The 18,699-nt window shown below is 43.9% G+C and overlaps 2 protein-coding genes across 4 annotated transcripts in view; one reads left to right on the top strand and one right to left on the bottom strand.

Annotated features, from left to right (window-relative positions):
- Positions 1-1,284, top strand: part of TMEM39A (transmembrane protein 39A) — a 29,292-nt gene extending 28,008 nt beyond the window's left edge. For both annotated transcript variants that reach the window (XM_052639858.1, XM_052639869.1), the window contains one exon: positions 861-1,284. In XM_052639858.1, the coding sequence (XP_052495818.1) occupies positions 861-1,094 (234 nt within the window). In that variant the 3' untranslated portion in view covers positions 1,095-1,284. The remainder of the gene's footprint in view (positions 1-860) is intronic.
- Positions 1,285-10,270: 8,986 nt separating this feature from the next.
- Positions 10,271-18,699, bottom strand: part of ARHGAP31 (Rho GTPase activating protein 31) — a 118,664-nt gene continuing 110,235 nt past the window's right edge. Inside the window, exons 11-12 of one of the 2 annotated variants that reach the window (XM_052640758.1) lie at positions 16,431-16,711; positions 10,271-14,159 (exon numbers count right to left, since the gene is read on the bottom strand). In XM_052640758.1, the coding sequence (XP_052496718.1) occupies positions 11,733-14,159; positions 16,431-16,711 (2,708 nt within the window). In that variant the 3' untranslated portion in view covers positions 10,271-11,732. The remainder of the gene's footprint in view (positions 14,160-16,430; positions 16,712-18,699) is intronic. The other variant, XM_052640765.1, reaches the window with a different exon arrangement.

The raw sequence follows: 18,699 nt of genomic DNA, 5'->3' as shown, positions 1-18,699 counted from the left end.
TTACTGGAGATCATGTAATAAAATCCAGGGTAAACATGTTCTTTCTCCTGCAGAAGAATCCCGAGAACCCAGTTAAACCTTTCAGAGCTGTTGTGATGATTTATTTGGCTTTATTCTCAGATTTGAGCCCTGAGGTCTAACTTATTCCTTTAGATCTGATATATTACCATTAGCACAGTTTGCAGTCTGTGACCACTGTCTTCTATTCATAATACATTTTTATTAGTCAACTAGGATTCAGCCTCTTAGAGTGATGAACTTGGAGCACCGTGTTTAGCCAGTCTCTTAATTCTAACTAATTTTTCCTTCCTTCTTTAATGTTCTGTCTTTGTATACCGTACTTCTCAATATCCAGAAAAACTGGGCAAAAGAAAGCAGCTTGGTGGGTAACAGTTTAATAAATTAAGAAATTACTGTATTGATATTTCAACTTATATTACCACCCCTCCCTCCAGACTTGTCTAGTGTAGGTGTTTATGTCTTAGATCAGCCCACAAACCAATGATTTTTACATTTTTAAGCAGTTACATTTTAAGTGGTTATCTCAAGTAAAATATTTGAGATAAGATATAATCTAGGAAAAACTTTGTTGTTTTTTTTTTTTGAGAAAGAGTTCTTTTGGATAAATCCCTTTCTGTGTCTCAGGGGTATTGAAATAAAATGTATTTCATTATACCTTGAGCAAAAAAGAATGGGTTTGGATCTGTAGAGCAAGAAATAGCCTGATTGACATTCAATAAGCAGATCTACTTGTTAGTGTACATAGGAGCCTATAACTGTAAAATGATTTTAGAAAAAAATGTGAGAATAACTGCCATCTTTTCTATGAAATAACATTTTGCTTTTTAACTTCCTTACAGTTCCTGTTTCATCGTCCATTAAGGCTGTTAAATCTGCTTATCCTTATTGAGGGCAGTGTTGTCTTCTACCAGCTCTATTCCTTGCTGCGGTCAGAGAAGTGGAACCACACACTTTCCATGGCTCTCATCCTCTTCTGCAACTACTATGTTTTATTTAAGCTCCTCCGGGACAGAATAGTATTAGGCAGGGCATACTCCTATCCGCTCAACAGTTATGAACTCAAGGCAAACTAAGCTGCTTCTCGACAATGAGGGAGAACTCAGATAAAAATATTTTCATACGTTCTATTTTTTTCTTGCGATTTTTATAAATATTTAAGATATTTTATATTTTGTATACTATTATGTTTTGAAAGGTGGGAAGGGCAAGGGATATTAAATGTATCCATAAACAAGGTGATGTGATCTTTCATGTGTTAGTATATTTGACTAATATACAGAGGAGAGGTGCACCTCTTTAGTAAAGAGATTGATTTGTTTGTATGGCCCTGGAATAACTCATTCATTTCTGAACACATCTCTGTATCACTTGACATGGTACCTTTTGTGTGTCTGCTTTCCTTCCAGTCCTCATCTTTAGTCTTTGGTTGGCCTTATTGTTACAGAGAGATCAGTGGAGTTGCCTGACAGTACTCATTATCTTCTGTTTTGTTTTGTTTTTTTGACTGGCATTGGAGTGCATGGGGCAAGAGTGGGTTTAAGTCCTGGTGGGGTTCTCTTTGTTGACTACTGGGAAGAAGCATTTCTGAGGTAGGAACTCAGCATTCTGTCTGCCCTATGACATTTAAATATACTTGTGAAAGTTCTTATCCTAAAACAGGATATTACGCTCATTTTCCCTGTTCTTCCACTTCTTTTGCTTGAAAAGATTTTCCTTTTCTTGTTAGCTGTTTTGAAATAATACTTTTAAGGACAGGATAGAGTGTCCAAACTTATGAAGGAGCTGGGTGTGACTGGATCTGTGGGAGGAGTTGAGCACAGATCCCCTGGCCTGGGGTCTGACAGGTTGAAGACGCCCAGGTAACTGGAGGAATGGATGCAGTCTAGCAGCAACCCCCCTACCATGGCATATTTGGAGTTATGAGTAGAAGGGAAATATGAGAAGTTACCTCTTTATCCTCAAGTAGTTTTGATCTGTGTGTGTTCTTAATTTCATACTCCAGAACCTTTATGTCTGAGTATTAACCCCTTTCAGTCCATTTTCTTAAAAGGGGATATACTTAGTCAGTTGATGTCACTAGTCAACTAAATTTCTGAGCCTTGTCTTGACAGCCTGAAATACATTTTCATGTGTTTTCTATGTTCATTTTGACCTTTTTACATTGTGAAGCTTTTGGTGAAACACAGTATGGCTTATGAAGTAAAACAAATAATCATATAATTCCTAATACTGGCTCTGAAAACAGTTCCCAACAGATGTCAGCAAAGACAGCTGAAACACAGTATGGCTTATGAAGTAAAAACAAATAATCATATAATTCCTATACTGGCTCTGAAAGAGTTCCCAACAGGTTTCAGGACTGTGAGGAATAGGTATGTGTATAGCTACCCAAAGTGACTGCTGTGTGTGACCATTGTTTCCTTAAATTTTGATGGATATACTTTTTTTTTAGGTTACATTATTTGGAATTCGTTCTGAGTGTATTCAGTCATTCAACAAATAAGTGTTGACCACCAGGCACTATTTTAGGCACTGGGGATATAGCAGCGAATAAGAAAAGTAAAGGCCCTACCTCATAGAGCTTACAGTATGCAGAATGGGAGGTGCAAAATATGCTGTAAATAAACATATATAATGTCGCTAGCTAGTAGTGATAAGTGTGGTGAAGAGAAAATAAGTCAGAATAAGGAAATAGAACTAGGAGTGGCACCAATGGAAGGCGTCCTCAAGGAAAGTCCCTCAGGGAGGAGCAAGTTTGTGTGCTATGTGCTAAGTTGCTTCAGTCGTGTCCAACTCTGTGACCCCATGGACTGTAGCCCACCAGACGACTCTGTCCATGGGATTCTCCAGGCAAGAATACTGGGGTGTGTTGCCATGCTCTCCTCCCGGGCATCTTCCAGACCCAGGGGTTGAACCGACGTCTCTTACGTCTCCTGCACTGGCAAGCGGATTGTTTACCACGAGTGCCACCTGGGAAGCCCGAGCAATATTGGTACACTGGAAAAATAACAACCAGTGTGTTGGTTGCTTTTTGTAAAGTGGTTCAGCCTACATATGGTGGTTCTTGGAGTGGGGGAAGGTGGCAAAGCTGCCATTTCAGTGTACTGTACTTAGACTCTTGATGATACGCTTCTTTTTTTAATTGTATTATTTTATTTCTGGCCACACTGCACGACATGTGGGATCTTAATTCCCAACCGGGGATTGAACTCATGCCCCCTGCATTGGAAGATGGAGTCTTAACCTCTGGACCACTGGAGGAATCCCAAGATATGCTTCTTTTGACTAACATTTTGATGAGATTACTTGACAGCTAAGAGTAAAATGGGTGGCCGAGGCACAAAGATGTTTCATCACAATGACCGCAGATTGGTTCTATCACTGAAAGTAGCCCAGGTAACTAGTTAGATATTAATAGGCTGGTCTTGAAAGCTGACGGGATTCCTCCTTCCGGTTTGACTTGTCTTGGCTATGTTCTAAAGAAGTAGCACAGAAGGACCCGATGCCAGCCTGGCGAAACAAATGAGCGAATATAATAAAATTAGTTTTGACTGACGGAATTGCACATTACCCCCTTCTTCCAGATACGCAGCATCAGAAATGAAACCCTTCAGTCCTGTCCACCTATTTCGGCTGACGTTTGTAGGTGTCACAGTCAGATAGAGCAGAGCATTGCTGCTTGCTTGTGTATCCTGTTTCTTAGGGATCATGTGAAAGGACACCATCTCTATTTAGTGATGGGCGAGATGCATGCCCATTAAATAGCTTTTTAAAAATTGTTAAATATTGGGAAGTAGTATGTGAAAAAAATGGTGTAAGTCAGTTAGGTGAACTTGGGATACTGCAAAAGGGAAGATGCTTGACCAGTTGTCTGGATGGCTTAAGGTGACTAAATGTGTCTGAGTTAAGGAGGGTGGGTAACATTAGCATGATGGAAACTCCTCAATTATGTTTACTGTGATTCCATGTTTTCTAAGCTGCTTTCCCTTCCCTCCCTATCAATTACCTCTACACAGTCCTTCTCACTTCTATTTATTGAACAATTACTGTGTGCTAAATGCTGCTGAGTACTAGAGATGCTGATGTTCAGAGTGCATTAACTAGAAGGCAGAGAAGTCAGTTACAACACAAAGGTGTTTAGTCAAGGAAGTACATGCAAGAGAGTACAGAAAAGTGATCAGCTTTGCTGGGGAACTAGTGTCGTAATGCTACACTGCATCAGTCACACACGTGATGCCTTTTGAAGGAGCACTAGTTTACTACAGAGATGAGGGAGGGAGAGCTCATGCAATGTGAACAGTATATACAAAAACTCAGATTTTAAGGAAGAGTCAGTAATGCTAAAGAGCTAGGCAAGGAATAGATTGCAGAGGAACTTGAATTCCACATTAAGTGGTTCAGGTTTTTATTATCTTTTAGGTCACAGATTGTCAAAGGAGTGATCCTTGGGCTGCATCAGATCTACTAAGGATCTTAAGGGTGAATCCCAGTAATAAACACTTTTCACAAGCACTTAAGATAATTCTTAAGTGGACAGAAGGACATCATTAATGAGAGATTTTTAAGCTGAGGACTTAGGATGACCCAAAGAGTTCTCAGGTCAAGGGTTCTGGAAGTGTAATTTCTGGACCAACAGCATAAGGATCACCTACCTGGGAACTTGTTAGAAATGGAAATTATCAAGCCGTACCCCTGAGTCCAAAACTCTGGATGAATACAACAGTCTGTTTGAACACACTCTCCAGGGGATTTTGGTGAAAACCACTCTTAGATAACTTTGGCAGCTATACACAGGCTAGGCTTGGAGAATGGGGGGATGTGAGACTTAAAGCAGGGAGATCAGTTAGCCAAAGTCCATGTAAGAGAAAACAGGAAAAGTGAGGGTGGGATGTCACCACTACTGGGTGATAGAAAAAGCTTTGGACATGAATACAGTAATGTAGGGAAAGTATGTGGCATGAAAAGAGGACAGAATTCTGATGAATAACAATATTCGGGGAATAGGAAGCTTTCAAGTGAATCAAAGGGAATGGAATAAGATGAATAAGAGAGAAGATGAATCAAGGTTCCAGAGTCATGATTACAGTATCCAGTATGAGGTAAGGCAAGAATTGGCTTGGCTTTGGTGGGATACCACTGGTAACTTTAGCAAGAGAAATTTAATGTAGCACGAGGGTGGAGTGCTTCCTCTCAGAAGTTTAGGTACACACAGGAATAAAGAGACAAGCATTGTGTGAGGTGGAGGAAACATCTTAAGCATAAACTTAGGAAAGTCACTCAGTCATGTCTGACTCTGTGACCCTACTATAGAGTCTATAGAATTCTCCAGGCCAGAATACTGGAGTGGGTAACCTTTCCCTTCTCCAGGGGATCTTCCCAACCCAGGAATCGAACCCCGGTCTCCCACATTGCGGGCAGATTCTTTATCAGGTGAGCCACAAGGGAAGCCCAAGGATACTGGAGTGGGTGGCCTATCCTTTCTCCAGCGGATCTTCCCAATCCAGGAATCAAACCGGGGTCTCCTGCATTGCAGGTGGATTCTTTTTACCAACTTAGCTATCAGGGAAGGCTGTATAAACTTGTGAAGTAAGAAGCCGTTAGGTTTTGGAAGGAGTGGTCCATCTGGAATACTGTGTGAGTTTTGAGAATGAGGCCAATGCTGAGGTGATAAACCACAAATGTACAATTGCTTTCATCATGGTTTTATGATTTTCTCTAGTTGAACTCAACAGACACAGTTAAAGAGTAGAGAAGTTGGGTGGCAAGAGTCCTGGCTCTGGTTTGGAGGTCTGCCACGCAGGTATAGCTGAAGGATGAGTGGCCAAGGAAGTCATGAGAATAACTGAGATGATGTAAGGATGTACTTGGGGTCTGGAAAGGCGAAGGATGAAGTCTGGTGGGGGTAATGGCCATCAGATAGAGGAAGGCTGGGGCGGGCATGCGTGATCTTGAGCAAGTAGAAGCAAAGATAGAAGTTCTGAGAAAAGAATATGGGGGTTTAAGATCACAGACTTCTGTGTTATGAAATAGCCTGATGTGTAACTGTGGAAGCAATAGTTGAGGCAAAAGCTGTAAGCAGTTGTGGCAAACTTTCCTCAGGAACATTGAAGTCATCTAGGATGATGATGGGACATGAGGTAGAAAGGAAATGGAGCCTAGTACCAAAGACTGGAAATCTGGGACATGGATTACATCAGGGCCACAAAGAATGGAAAAGTGAAAATAGCTGCATGCCATAAATTATAGTAGTGAGACTTTTGTATGAGATGGGAAGAAATGGTGCAGAAGCAGGAGTGGGAAACGATAAATTTTCTGGGCTTTTCCTTGTCTGTGTAATGTGGGAGAAATGGGCAGAGAAAAAATTGTCCTCAGGTGAATGTCAAGGTTTTATTGAAGTCGAAGAAGTGGAGGCAGCATTCAGTGAAGAGACCGCAAGGAGGAGAGGACCCTGAGGAACTGGAGGAAAGATTAGGAGTGAGGGGAACTGTTGATGCCAGACTGGAGATGGGGAAGGGTGGCGGGCTTACTCAGGAGGGAGAAGCAGGAGTGTGGGGATCTGGGAGTGCATAAGAAAAAAAGGCATTTATAACAGTAATGAAGGAAGAGGAGCAGGCCTGACGTGTAAAGTTATAAATAGGATATTGCCAAAATGCTTGAATTTTAATCCTCTTGGTAACTACTTTTCACTGCAAATATCACCAAGTTGTGAGCCTAGGCAGTATCATATTTTTTAAGGCCTGACATTTAAACTCACTGAGTGCCTTTCCCCGCTCCCTGCAACCCCTTTCTGAAGTAATATATGCCAGGATAGCAAACTTTTGCTTTTCCTTCAGAGCACTATTAACAAAAATCACTGAAACAAATAGTCCTCCCTAACTCAAGTAACAGAAAAACTTGAATGTGAGTTCACATTTCTGTAGGTAGATCCACATAACTCCTTAAGCTGTGGAGTTCTGAGAATAAACTTTTCTTCTCATTTTTCATTATAACATCCATTGATTTATACTGGGTATCTCGGGTGACATGTATGACTGCAACAGTAAGAGAGTGAAGTTGTAAATATTTGACAATTATTAAAATGCAAGATAACAAAAGCAAGAATATTTTACTGAAGCAAATCATCAGGAGTTTTGCCTTGAGGAGACCAAACCTTGAAGTAATAAAAATATCAAATATCAATATTTTCCTATTATTGATGGAGATGATGACCCATGTCCTCTAGTTCATAGTGCCATCATGAGCATTATATATCATTTATTAGAGTACACTTTAAAGCATAACAATCTTTTAATTACACTTAAATGTCTCTATGGATAGGTTTAATATTTATGCTTCTTTAATCAATAGAAAAACATTTTGATTATATCTTTGGAAACATTTATCAAGCTCAACAAACAGCTGAAATCATGTGGCTTTCCAATAGACTCCTTTGAGAAAGTGCTTTACCTTACAGAACTATAAGCCAGGAAGTACTACGGCATTAAGTTAATGCAAAGCATTGTGATTCATCCAGTAAAACACATGACTCTGTATTTCATGGGTTTCTTATATTTAACTACACCCTCCATCCTCCTAGAAGTGATCCCTGTATTGCTCATAAACTGCAGTGCTACTAGATTTTACTGTGTGTCAGTCAAATCAGTGGTGGTCCCAAGTTTACACCATCTGGACTGACCCTGCTCTTATGCCATCATGCTTCCACCATCTCCCATTTCTCTCCATGCTTGGAAAGGTACTTGCTCCCTCGTCTACCTTTATTAGGAAGGTGTTGACAAAGGAGGACACATTCTTTGTCATTCCACATTTTGAACTGATCTTCCTGCTGGAGATCCCTAAGATCACACTCCTGGCAACACTTAACCCCAAGATTCACGTTGTCATCAGACAGTACATGGAAGACCATGACTCTAATCAGTCCCTGGGGGGAAATGGACCTTCTCTGAACCTCTCCCATCACAATCCCAGACAAATGAATCCCAAGTTTCCCAACAGCTTTTCAGGCAGAACAGGCCTGTGTAGACAAATGACTGCTCCACCCAACTTGAGGCAAATGTTATTACCATGTGTTAAACATTAGACATGAAAGTAACAATGTATCTTGGACCTATGACTTCATCACCATTAACCCATTTTGTGATGAATGGAAGTGTCTAAAACCCCTTCTCAAGGAGTATGGAACCCTGATGTTACCTGGTTCATTTGCAAAGATCCAAGAGGACTTCACAGCCAAACTGATTAAGACCACGCAAAACCTCAGAATTATTTATTCTCAGTCACCACTGTAATTGTGTCAATTGATCAAAGCAAAATTCTCAACACCTGAATGTCTTCCTAGTACCTTCTACTGGATTTGTAATTGTGTTTAATTTGATTAAAGTCAGTGGGTAACTTGCACACTATTGGCAATCATATTACAAGATGCTAAGTCGCTACTTGTTTCCCCCTTCTGCTTTCATTTGGTGACTTAATGGGTCTAAATCTTGCTACTAGTTGCTTATAGGCCATTTCATTTGCTACCACCCTTCTCCCTCTTTTCATTAGATTCTTCAAGAATTTCAGTTCTTAAGTGCCCAAATATTACTAAGATCTTGCCAAATATTGTCTGTTGAGGATGATGTTTACATTTTTAATCTCCCCAGAATACAGAATTTTGCCTTGGCCAATATTTGAATTTTAAGGCTTAGATTAGGCTAACAGTGTCTTAATGGGGTTTTTGGTCAGGCCTCTTCATAGTCCATTTGAAGCAGAGAATAAAAGGCACATTCCTTCTACCTGGTACATTTTGGCAAAAAAGTCAAGGGGAAAAGGTTGGCTTGTGAGGGCCATTTTGCCAAAATATAGGTTATCATCCTCTTAAGCAGCCATTAACACCGAAAGAAACATTAGAATATGCATGTTTTTCACTTTAAATTCAAGTTTTAAATCAGCCACCCCCATGTTGAGGACCAATAGTTGAATTTGAGCTACCCCCATACTGAGGACCAATAGCCCTTTGAAAATCTGTTTCTGTAGCCCTATCTAGGGCACCGGGTAGATCCTCCTATCAACAGCAGCACCTCTTCTCTTCCTTCCCCTGGATAGAAGCAGGCAGTCTAATTTCCATCCAGCCATTCTCAGAGGGGTTTATTTTTCAGTCCCAAGTGTATATCCAAATAGGTAGTCTCAGATTTGGGGGGAACAATTTCAAGAGAGTATGAATGTAATGAGTTTTCCCTGTCATGCAATGGAATGTCATCAGTGCCAGGCTTGCCCCAGGAAGCTTATGAAATGGAGAGGTCCACACTTTAGCAGCAGGACATTGACCAAGAAGGTGAGTCAGCTTCCAAGGCCTTCTAGATTGATTGGCCAGGAAAGCTCAGAGTAGGGAATATCTTCAGTTGTTATTTCATAATGACATCCACACATAAAAACCCCTGAAAATGCTACAAATGAAAGATGTCAGAATCTAAGCAACATGGCAGTCATTTAATAAATCTACATGGGTGCCTCAAGTTGAACTCACTTGCTAATGGTGACTTCTCAGTCTATCCCCAAATTAAAATATATCCTCTAAGGGTTACAAACAAAAATTTAAAATCATAAACTAGTTACTCGGCTCAGAGTTCTGACGGTGAAGAAAAGTGCAGTTCCCGCCTTCTCTCACCTACTAACTGGAACATGATCTTTATCCAAACGTAGATAGCACAGTGTACTGAGACTGACATACCACCTACCAGCCACATTTGATAAGGCGGAAATGTCCTTTTCAAATCTGAATGTGGCCCTTCTCATCTGACACCACTATACTCCTTCACCTTGCTTGCCTAGGGGGGGAATGCTATGCTTGAAGGACTTTTCTTATGGGTTTACATCTCACTGGCTGTTGGTCTGATACCTTGCTCACCCAATGAGGATGCAAAAAACACAGACCAAAGGCCTATTAACTCTTCCCCTTGCTCACTCAGTGCCCTCTGAGAGCAGAGCTCTTCGGCTGGCCTGCCAGTTATCTCTGCCATACTGATTTAAAAGGTATAGGACAAGGTTTCAAAACACAGTAAGGCTTATCAGGTAGAGGAGAAAGAGCAATACATAACTGTTGCAGGACGTCAGCTTCCAATTTCTCACTAGAGGAGGTAACTTCAGTTCAGCCCCTAAGCCAGCCCAGTACCAGCCTCAGTTGTGAGGTCAGCCCAGAGGTACCGCTAGCTGTTAAGAGAAATATGTGCAGGGACTGAGCTTCTGGACAGAGTTCAGCCAGCCTTGAACCTGAGAAGAGGTGCACAGGGCTAAAAATAGGTCCTATACTTTGTTTCTCAAACAAGATAGTTGTCCTCAAAGGTCTGAAAGTGTTGATACCTTGATGGGTTTTGCCTTGAGCAGGGCTCCTGTCAAGAAGCCCTTTTTGGAAAAAGCACCAAAAATCTGTCAGCAGGTTATGTTAATCCTCCTTTCTCTTTACAGTTGGAAAGAACCACTTGACGTTCTAAATAACTAAAATCAGACTGGTTTATTGCTTCCGCTTGCATACAGGCAGGAGAAGAGCAAGTCTGAGCACCTGGGGTGGGTGGTGGTTGAGGAGGACTATGGAAAGGGGAGGAGTGCCTCAAAGCTGCTGTTCAGCAACGGAGAGACAACGAGGAAGGAAGGCATCAAGAAGCGCAGCTCTGATCAAGCGGGAATGATGGCCGCCCTGCATGGGTCCTTTTCTCTCCTAGGATTCCCTCCTTATCTTCTCCTATACTCAGATCCCAGCTGAGGAGAGAGAGTGAAGCTGAGCTAGAGGTGTTTTTTACAAATGTCCCACTGATTTAGGCACTGCAAGTTTAGAGTGGAGTTCTGCCTACGTGTGAGGCTTTTCTCTATGATGACGTCCTGTTCATGAACTCAGACATTGGAAGGAGAGCAGATCACTTCACTATCACACACCTAAATGAAGATTCAGCACATTTCACTGACGTAACCCTCAGCTCAGCTCCCATCCTCCCCAACTACTGAATTTATAAATCAGAGGCAGGACAGTGGAGTCCCAAATTAATAAAAGCCAGACCCAGAAAGTCTTCTTGAATTGCACTAGTCTCAGAGTCTGCTCTGGAGAATACATTCTGATTTTCTATGCTGGTGTATGGAGCCATCTGGGACAGGTCTGCAGGGATTCAGGGAAAGCATGGGTAAATCCACCCACTTGGATATCAAAGTGTACGTTAGTTTGCATTTCCAAACCTGCTTCTACTCTGGATAGTACACTTTTACAAAGCTTATCAGAAAACTGGTCTAAAAGAACACATGCTTTAAAGAGCATTAAAAAGCATGAAGTAAATAGGAGGCCTTCAAACCTCAATAGCAACATTTGTCAACATAGGCAAAGGGTTTCTGTTTCACAAGATAGTCTCACATCCACCTCTTAACAGCACTAGATAATGGCAATGGGGGAGTGATGCAACGTGTTTAAGCCCCACATATCACTGGAGGCCAGCATTTCATCCTTTTCTCTCACCTGATCCTTCCCTGCCTGCTCAAGTAGGCTTATTTAAATGTCATCTCTTGTCCTTCCCCTGACCTCTCTTGTGGCAAATGGCCTAATTAATAAATGGTCAAAAGGCTAAAGAAAGAGAAGAAGAGCCAAAATAAGCCCAAACTTGGATAACCTCTGCCTGGAATATAGGCAAGGAGCCTTTGTAATAACTTCCAGATGAATCATGACATTTTCTCAGGTACCAGCAGGCAAACTGATGTCATTCTATTTGCCTTCCACTTCTTCCATCCAGAATCACTGATCTCCGCTGGGGCTGGTAAAAACAGCTTGTTGAGGTCTCTAGTCTCTGGCCATTCTTAGGGATGGTCATTTTATTCCTAAGTGTAACCCCTTCTGGTGTGACCCATGTGTTTTCTGCCAACTCCCCGCAAAGCAGGCCAGGGGAAATTGTCTGGGTGGGACTTCTGATAGGGGACAGCAGGACCTTGGAATCTGTCCCTGTCGATGAGGGGGGTGGGTGGTCCATAATGGGGAAAGGAGGACTGAATAAGATTAGGCTCTGAGGTCTTCCTGGTCTAGACCTATGGAAAGGCTTAGAACCCCCTGATGAGCGCTCTATTTTTGAAGAAAGAAGGTTGTCCCCAGATGGCTCTGTCTCTGATGTGCGCTTTCTGCACTGCGCTAGTGCCTCCTGAGTGGGCAGCAGGTTGGCCAGACCTGGTTCTGGAGAAAGGGCGGGGCCCTCGCACACGTGAGGTGCAGTGGTACCCACTGGCAAGGACTCAATGGCTCCTGTATCTTGCTTTGGCTTTTCTTCCCTGGGGCTTTCCAAGGAGGAGAGAGAATCATCTTTGGTAAGTTTCTGAGAGGTCCCACCAGTGGAGCCAGCTTCCTCTTGGTTCCTCTCCAGGGCCTGAGCCCCACTCTCCTCTGAGCTCTGAGAGGGCAGGGGCTGTGGGATCTGAGTGTACTGAATCTTGGGTGGGATGACTGGGACTGCCCTGGCCTGGCACATTTTAACCATGAAGGAGGTTCTCACAGCTGACACACTCACAGGAGCTGAGTTACGGCGGCCCGTCAGGGCGTGAGCAACCATGTCCAGGTCCGGAGAGTCCTGGGAGTAAACCCTCCAGGGGTCTACTTTACCATGAGACGAGGTCAGCCATGTGACCTTTGGGTCTCCTGGCTCAGAGAGGTGCACTTCAGGTGACCCAAATGAGGCTGCATTCTCAAACCGGAAGAGGTCAGTGATGGGAACGGTGGAGTCCAAGTTGAGAGATGAAGGCCTGTTTTTCCCCTTTGGGGCCCCACCCTCACTGCTCTTGCACTGGAACTTAGGGGGATGCTCTCCAGGTGAGGTGTGGTCCTGCACACCAGGTGAGTTCTCCTTGCTGCTGTCTAGCTCAGGATCACCACGAGGCTCAACTCGAGGGTTGTGTGGCCCCTCGTGTGTCCCCAGTTCCTTTCCTTCTGCTAGACCGACAGGGCTGGATTCTGCTGATGCGGGCTGTAAACCACCTGGTACCTTCTGCTTAGGAGGAACCTCTGTCCTTTTCAGGCCAGAGAGCTCTTGAAAGGACCTCATAGCTTTCTCATCCCACCCAGTAATCTCACTCCTGGGTGCCAAGGGCTGCAGGGGGTTGGAATTCCTCTCTGCTTCAAGGTCAGCACAGCTGCTGGAAGAGGAACTCTTGAGAGTCCACTGACTCTTAACCATGGTCTTGCCATCTAGAGAATGGCTCTGGCGAAGGCTGGGCCTGTGAGAAAGCCTCTTTTCTAGTCGGTGGCCCTGGGGGCCCTGCATCTGGGTCTCTTGTGCATCTTTAAGGGTGGGTGAGTGCAGGGGACTCGTCACCCACTGGGGCTCCTCGCCGGGCTCCACCATCTCCAGGCCGTGCTGGGCAATGTCTGTCACAGTGTCGTCGTCATCGCAGTCTGAGGGCTCCTGCACTGAGTGGGCTGCGTCCTCCTCTCCCTGTGGGGAAATCTCGGCCTCCCTGGTTGGGCTAGGAAAACTAGAGCCTTTGCGCTCAGGAGCAACACTCTTCGAATTTTGCTTTTCACTTTCTTCTGAAGAGGCCTTGTCTCCCTGACAAAGACTGGGGATCCCAGGGCTGCCTTTGGACTTCAGTTGGTCTGCATATGGATTGGTTCTCAAATTTCCAGGTGAATCTTCTCTCTCGGGGCCACTCTTCAATAGCTGGACTCGAGGTTCCTCCTCTAAAGGTGTTGGAGGGGGAGCAGCAGGTGGGAGCAGAGGAGACAGATTCCCTGGGGCTCCCACTTCCATCCTTGCTTGTGGAGACGACTTCTCCAATGGAACTATTTCCAGAGGAGTCAGGCTGGCAGGGTCTGGGCGCTGGCCCTTTTCGGGCTCTGGCTCAGATCTAGGGAGGATGCTGGCTGTCTCCAGCTTTTCTCTATTGGCTGTTGTGGAAGTGCCCAGTGTACTCTGATTGGTTGGATTCTTAGTCCACTCCTCCAGAGGGGCGGAGACTGGAGCTGGGGTGGAGCTCCCAGGGGCCTCTGGGGAAGCAAAGGGCCCCGGACTAGATTCAACAATAGTCTGAGTTGGGCTGATCTTTAGCGCAGGTGGTGCCAAGGAGAGTTCCTCCTCAGATTCAATAATTTTCAGCTCCTGTTGAATCTCAGACCAGATCAGGGCGTTGACCAGATCATCTTCATCCTGAAAAACATCAAGAAACTTTAGAGCCAAAGACACTGGGCACAGGTTCCCAGGGAGAGAAGGGGCTGCACTACCGGCTGCACTACCCCAGCACACAAAGGACACAGCACTAACGGTAACTGAGGATGTTTGTTAATGCTTACGGTGTACCACAACACACCTTAAACGTGCTTTCTTAATTGTCCCAAGAACCCTAAAAGATAAATGCTACTGTAATTTCTCCCATTTTGGTGATGAGGCAACCTATGTTCAAACAGATTCAACATTTTGCCAAAGTCACACAGCAGCAGATCAGGACTGAAATCTAGGTTAGTCTACACCAGAACATAAGCACTTAATCCCTGTTCATTGTTGCCTTATAAAACCAATCCTTTCTTACTCCTGAAGAAATACATATTTCACATGGGAAAAAGATATGATACATATTAAAAGAAAAAAGAATGAAAAATAGCAGAATGGGACTTCCCTGGTGGTACAGTGGTTAAGAATCCACCTGCCAAGGCAGGGGACATGGGTTCAGTTCCTGGTATGGGAAGATTCCACAGGCCATGGGCAACTAACACCTGTGTGCCATAGCTACTGAGTCCAAGCGCCACAACTACCAAGGCCCCTATGCCTAGAGCCTGTGTGCCACAAAAAGAGACGCCACCACAATGAGAAGCCATAGTGAAGAGTGGCCCCCACTCACAATGATTAGGGAAAGCCCAGGTGCCGCACCAAAAAATAAATAATAATAAAATAGTTGTTCTTTTTTAAACTATAAAATTCTGAGCAAATCAGAAGAGTTTCCATTGCCCTTAGGTTGAGCTCCAAATCTCTTCCAAGCAACCCTGCATGACATGACCCACGCTTTGCTCTGAGCCTCACTTTCTCTAGTCCATGTTCCCATTCTCCAGCCTTGTTCTTGTTCCTTGAATGTTCTGTGCTCTTTCTCATTTCAGATTCATCGCACATCTTACTCTTTCTGCCTGGGAGTCTCTCCCTCCCTGTTCTGCTCCCTACCCCTTTCTCCTAGCTTAAGTTCTGAACAGAAATATCTATTCTTCAGACACGCCTTCCCTGACCCCCATGAGCCCCCTCCTCCCTCTGCCTAGGTTGGGCCCTCCTGTGACATGCTCCCACAGAAGCCATACTTCCACAGCATCCTAGAAAAGACTTGGTCCGTGATCTCTCTATCTATTAAGCTGTCAGCTCCAAGAAGACAGAGATGGTGATCATCTTGTACACTGTAGGGATCCCAGTGCTCAGCATTGTGTCCCACACAATATAGGTATTTAATACATGTTTTTAAATGAATGAGTGAATTGCTGCTTTTACTTGTTCTCATGAATCCAGCCTGGTTCTCCTAACATAAACTTCATCTGCATCTCAAACCAATGTCATTCATACTTTATCCCTCCTAGAGTTCAATCCCCAAAATAATCTTTGCTTCTTTCTCTTTCTATAAACATACTTTACAGGAACCCTTAATCAGCCCTCCAGAGGCCACTGTGGTGGCCCTGCACTGCCCTAACTTTTAGCCCATAGGGCTTTTATACCCGTCCCAGAGACCAAGTTCCTGAAAGCTACTTAAAAGGCAAAGTTCTTTTCTCCTCTGGCATACTCCTCCAGGTCACACTCAGGTCACCAGAGCTATTTCCCAGATGCGAGACTCCTCTCTCGGTGTCCCTGGAAAACCTCCTCAAACTTCAGCTTAAGCAATGATATCCCTTCCCCCAGAACCTTGGAAAATCCCACCTCTGAAAGGTGGAAAAGGTTCAGTATGCTCTGGCATCATGTTTAAAGTTCTGCAGAACCATAGGAGGAAGGAATAGATCCTGAAAATCTTACAGAAGATTTTTACAAACAAGCATAGATAACTGTCTATCCAGAATGTCTGGAAGAAGAGAGCTGGACCCCATGAGTGGGCATCATGTTTGGGACCCGGACATGACAAGCAGGTTTTGTCCTGCTTTCTGGATTGAATGTCATCACATTCCCAGGAAAAATTACTGATTTATGGTGACTTCAGGTCAGAAATATTTAGAGCTGAGTTTGTCCTAGGGAATTTGAGCTGAATGGTTACTTATTATCATCACAGGACCCCTGAAAAGTTCACTGCAGAAAAAAAAAAAAATCCCAGACCTGATTAGAATGCTGTGCCCTAAAGTCTCTTTGGCAGAAACTGGTTCTTCAAACAAATAAACAGCAACAAAACACTTTAAACTGTACCAAGAGCCCTTGAGAAAAAGAAGACCCTACTGACTGGACCAGGCAGTGAGTCTACCTTACCATCTCATGGAGAAACACTGCTTCGGCTCTGGCCCCAGGGTTCTCCTGCAGAGCACTGGCCGCCACCTGGCTGGTCTCTCCACTCTCCTCCACCACCTTCTCTGCATCCAGCTTCTTCTCTAATTCACGTGACTGCTGAGAGCCCAGGGGGCTTTCTGAGGTTTTCTTCTCCTCCCCTTGGGTGCCTGGCTCCAGGGGAAGGCCTTTGCTGCACTCCAGTGTTCTCACCGTGTCTGGTCCTGGCTTGGTGTTCTCGAGAGCTGCCTTCTTAGGCACAGATGCTGCAATGAGGGTAAGCGTTATCAGCTGAAGGAGACTCATGTCAAGAGGGGCCGTTCCCAGCACAGTCACAGTCCTGGACCCGCTCTGCCTCACAAGGATGGAGCAGACTCTCCCAGCTCACTGCTCCCTCACATTCTTTCCCCTTTGCTCCTATCAGTGGTTTGTCCTCAGATCCCAGAGTCTCAGACTGCTGGAAGTGGGAGGGACCTCGAAGATCATCTAGTCCAGTTGTTTTCAACTGGGAACCATGGACTCCTCCCCTCTCCAGGGGACATTTGGCAATGTCTGGAGACACTTCTGGTTGTTGCAACCAGGTGGGGGAAGTGGCCACTGACATCTAGTGGGTGGAAGCCAGGAACACTTCTAAATATCCTACAAAGCATAAGACAAGCCCCCACAGTTACCCAGTCCAAAATGTCAATAGTGTTGAGGTTGAGAAACCTGGTACTAATCCAGTCTTTTGCTTGCTGTCTAAGGTCACAGAAATCTGTCATCTACACCAAGCTACAAAGATGTATTATGATTATGACTGCAGCTTCCTATGTGACTCTTCTCAGGGATTACCCGCACATTCACTTGGATATATATTTACATCTAAAGTGATCAAGCTCTGATCTTAAACAGCAGAGAGGGAGAGTAGAGGCAGCAGATCTCATGTTTGGCCCCTACTGCCTTTCATGAAGAAGGTCCTGTTTCACCATATAAGGCTGTTTCCACAGTGTAGGATAAAGTCTCCATACCTTGCATAGTGCTGGTTATATGGAAGATCCTCAGTGATATTAGTTGCATTGGAATTAAAGAAGCTTGAGTTCAAATGTTAGTTTCTCAATGAATCTTGTAATCTTGGTACATGGCATAATACTATATAATAATATATTACAGGGCTGTTGTGAAGATAAAGAAGATTAGGGAGGCAAAGCACCTAGTATAGAGTCTGCTCAGGAAAGTTTATTGATTAAGAACAAATTCTTTTCATTGCCACTAGTTATGCTGGTGACTCAACTCAAGGCTTCTGACCACATGATGGCCTTGAAGCTCAGTCAGACCCAGTAATAGCATCCTGATTTCAGAAAGAATAACACTTCAGACCTGACAACAGTGTTGTTTTCTCCTGCCCATCACTTGGCAGGCTTGTTTTTTTGAATTTAATTTAGTTTTTGAATATGTAAAACAACTACAGAGTTGAAAAGTTAAAATTATATGGCCTCAGAAAAGTTTAGCTTTCATCCCTGTGTTGCTTCCAGTCTGTTCCATACCCTCACTGTCTCCTAGGGATAACCATTTTTATTAGTTTCTGGTTTATTCTGCCATAGTTTATTTCTGCATAGATAAGCAGATACTTGTACCATCTATTTTTCATTCTCCACCTTTATTATACAAATGTGTAATATGATCTATATTACACATGTGATCTATACTGTTCTTGCTTTGCATTTTTTATTTAAGAACCTATCTTGAAGTCTATGCCATGTTAGTATATAACGAAATTGACTGTTCTTTAAGATGTGAGTTTCCCTTGTGGCTCAGCTGGTAAAGAATCCACCGGCAATGCAGGAGACCTGGGTTTGATCCCTGGGTTGGGAAGATCCCATGGAGAAGTAAAAGACTACCCACTCCAGTATTCAGGCCTAGAGAATTCCATGGACTGTATAGTCCACGGGGTTGCGAAAGAGATGTGCATGACTGAGCAATTTTTACTTTCACTTTCTTTAGGATGTGGCTGAGTTTGAGTTCCCCTCAAAATAGAGCCTTAGTCAAGGTCCTGGCAGCAGGCAGCTTATCTGAAAGGTGGTCCCTGGAAACAGGAGTGAGGAGGTGAGACAGAGATGGAGGAAATGTCAATAAAGTGGTCACCGCAACCAGAGCAACCAGAATGCAGCCCTTGGTGACGCTCTGAAGAGCCATGAGGAAATGTGCCCAGAGTTATTCCACCAAGGGTGGGCAGCAGTCTCATTAGCCCACTGACTCCCATCGCCTACTGATTGAC

This window comes from Budorcas taxicolor, chromosome 1 (assembly GCF_023091745.1).
Source record: "Budorcas taxicolor isolate Tak-1 chromosome 1, Takin1.1, whole genome shotgun sequence".
Classification (NCBI taxonomy): domain Eukaryota; kingdom Metazoa; phylum Chordata; class Mammalia; order Artiodactyla; family Bovidae; genus Budorcas; species Budorcas taxicolor.
The sequence above is the reverse complement of the archived record's forward strand: the minus strand, read 5'-3'. Positions and strand labels throughout refer to the sequence as shown.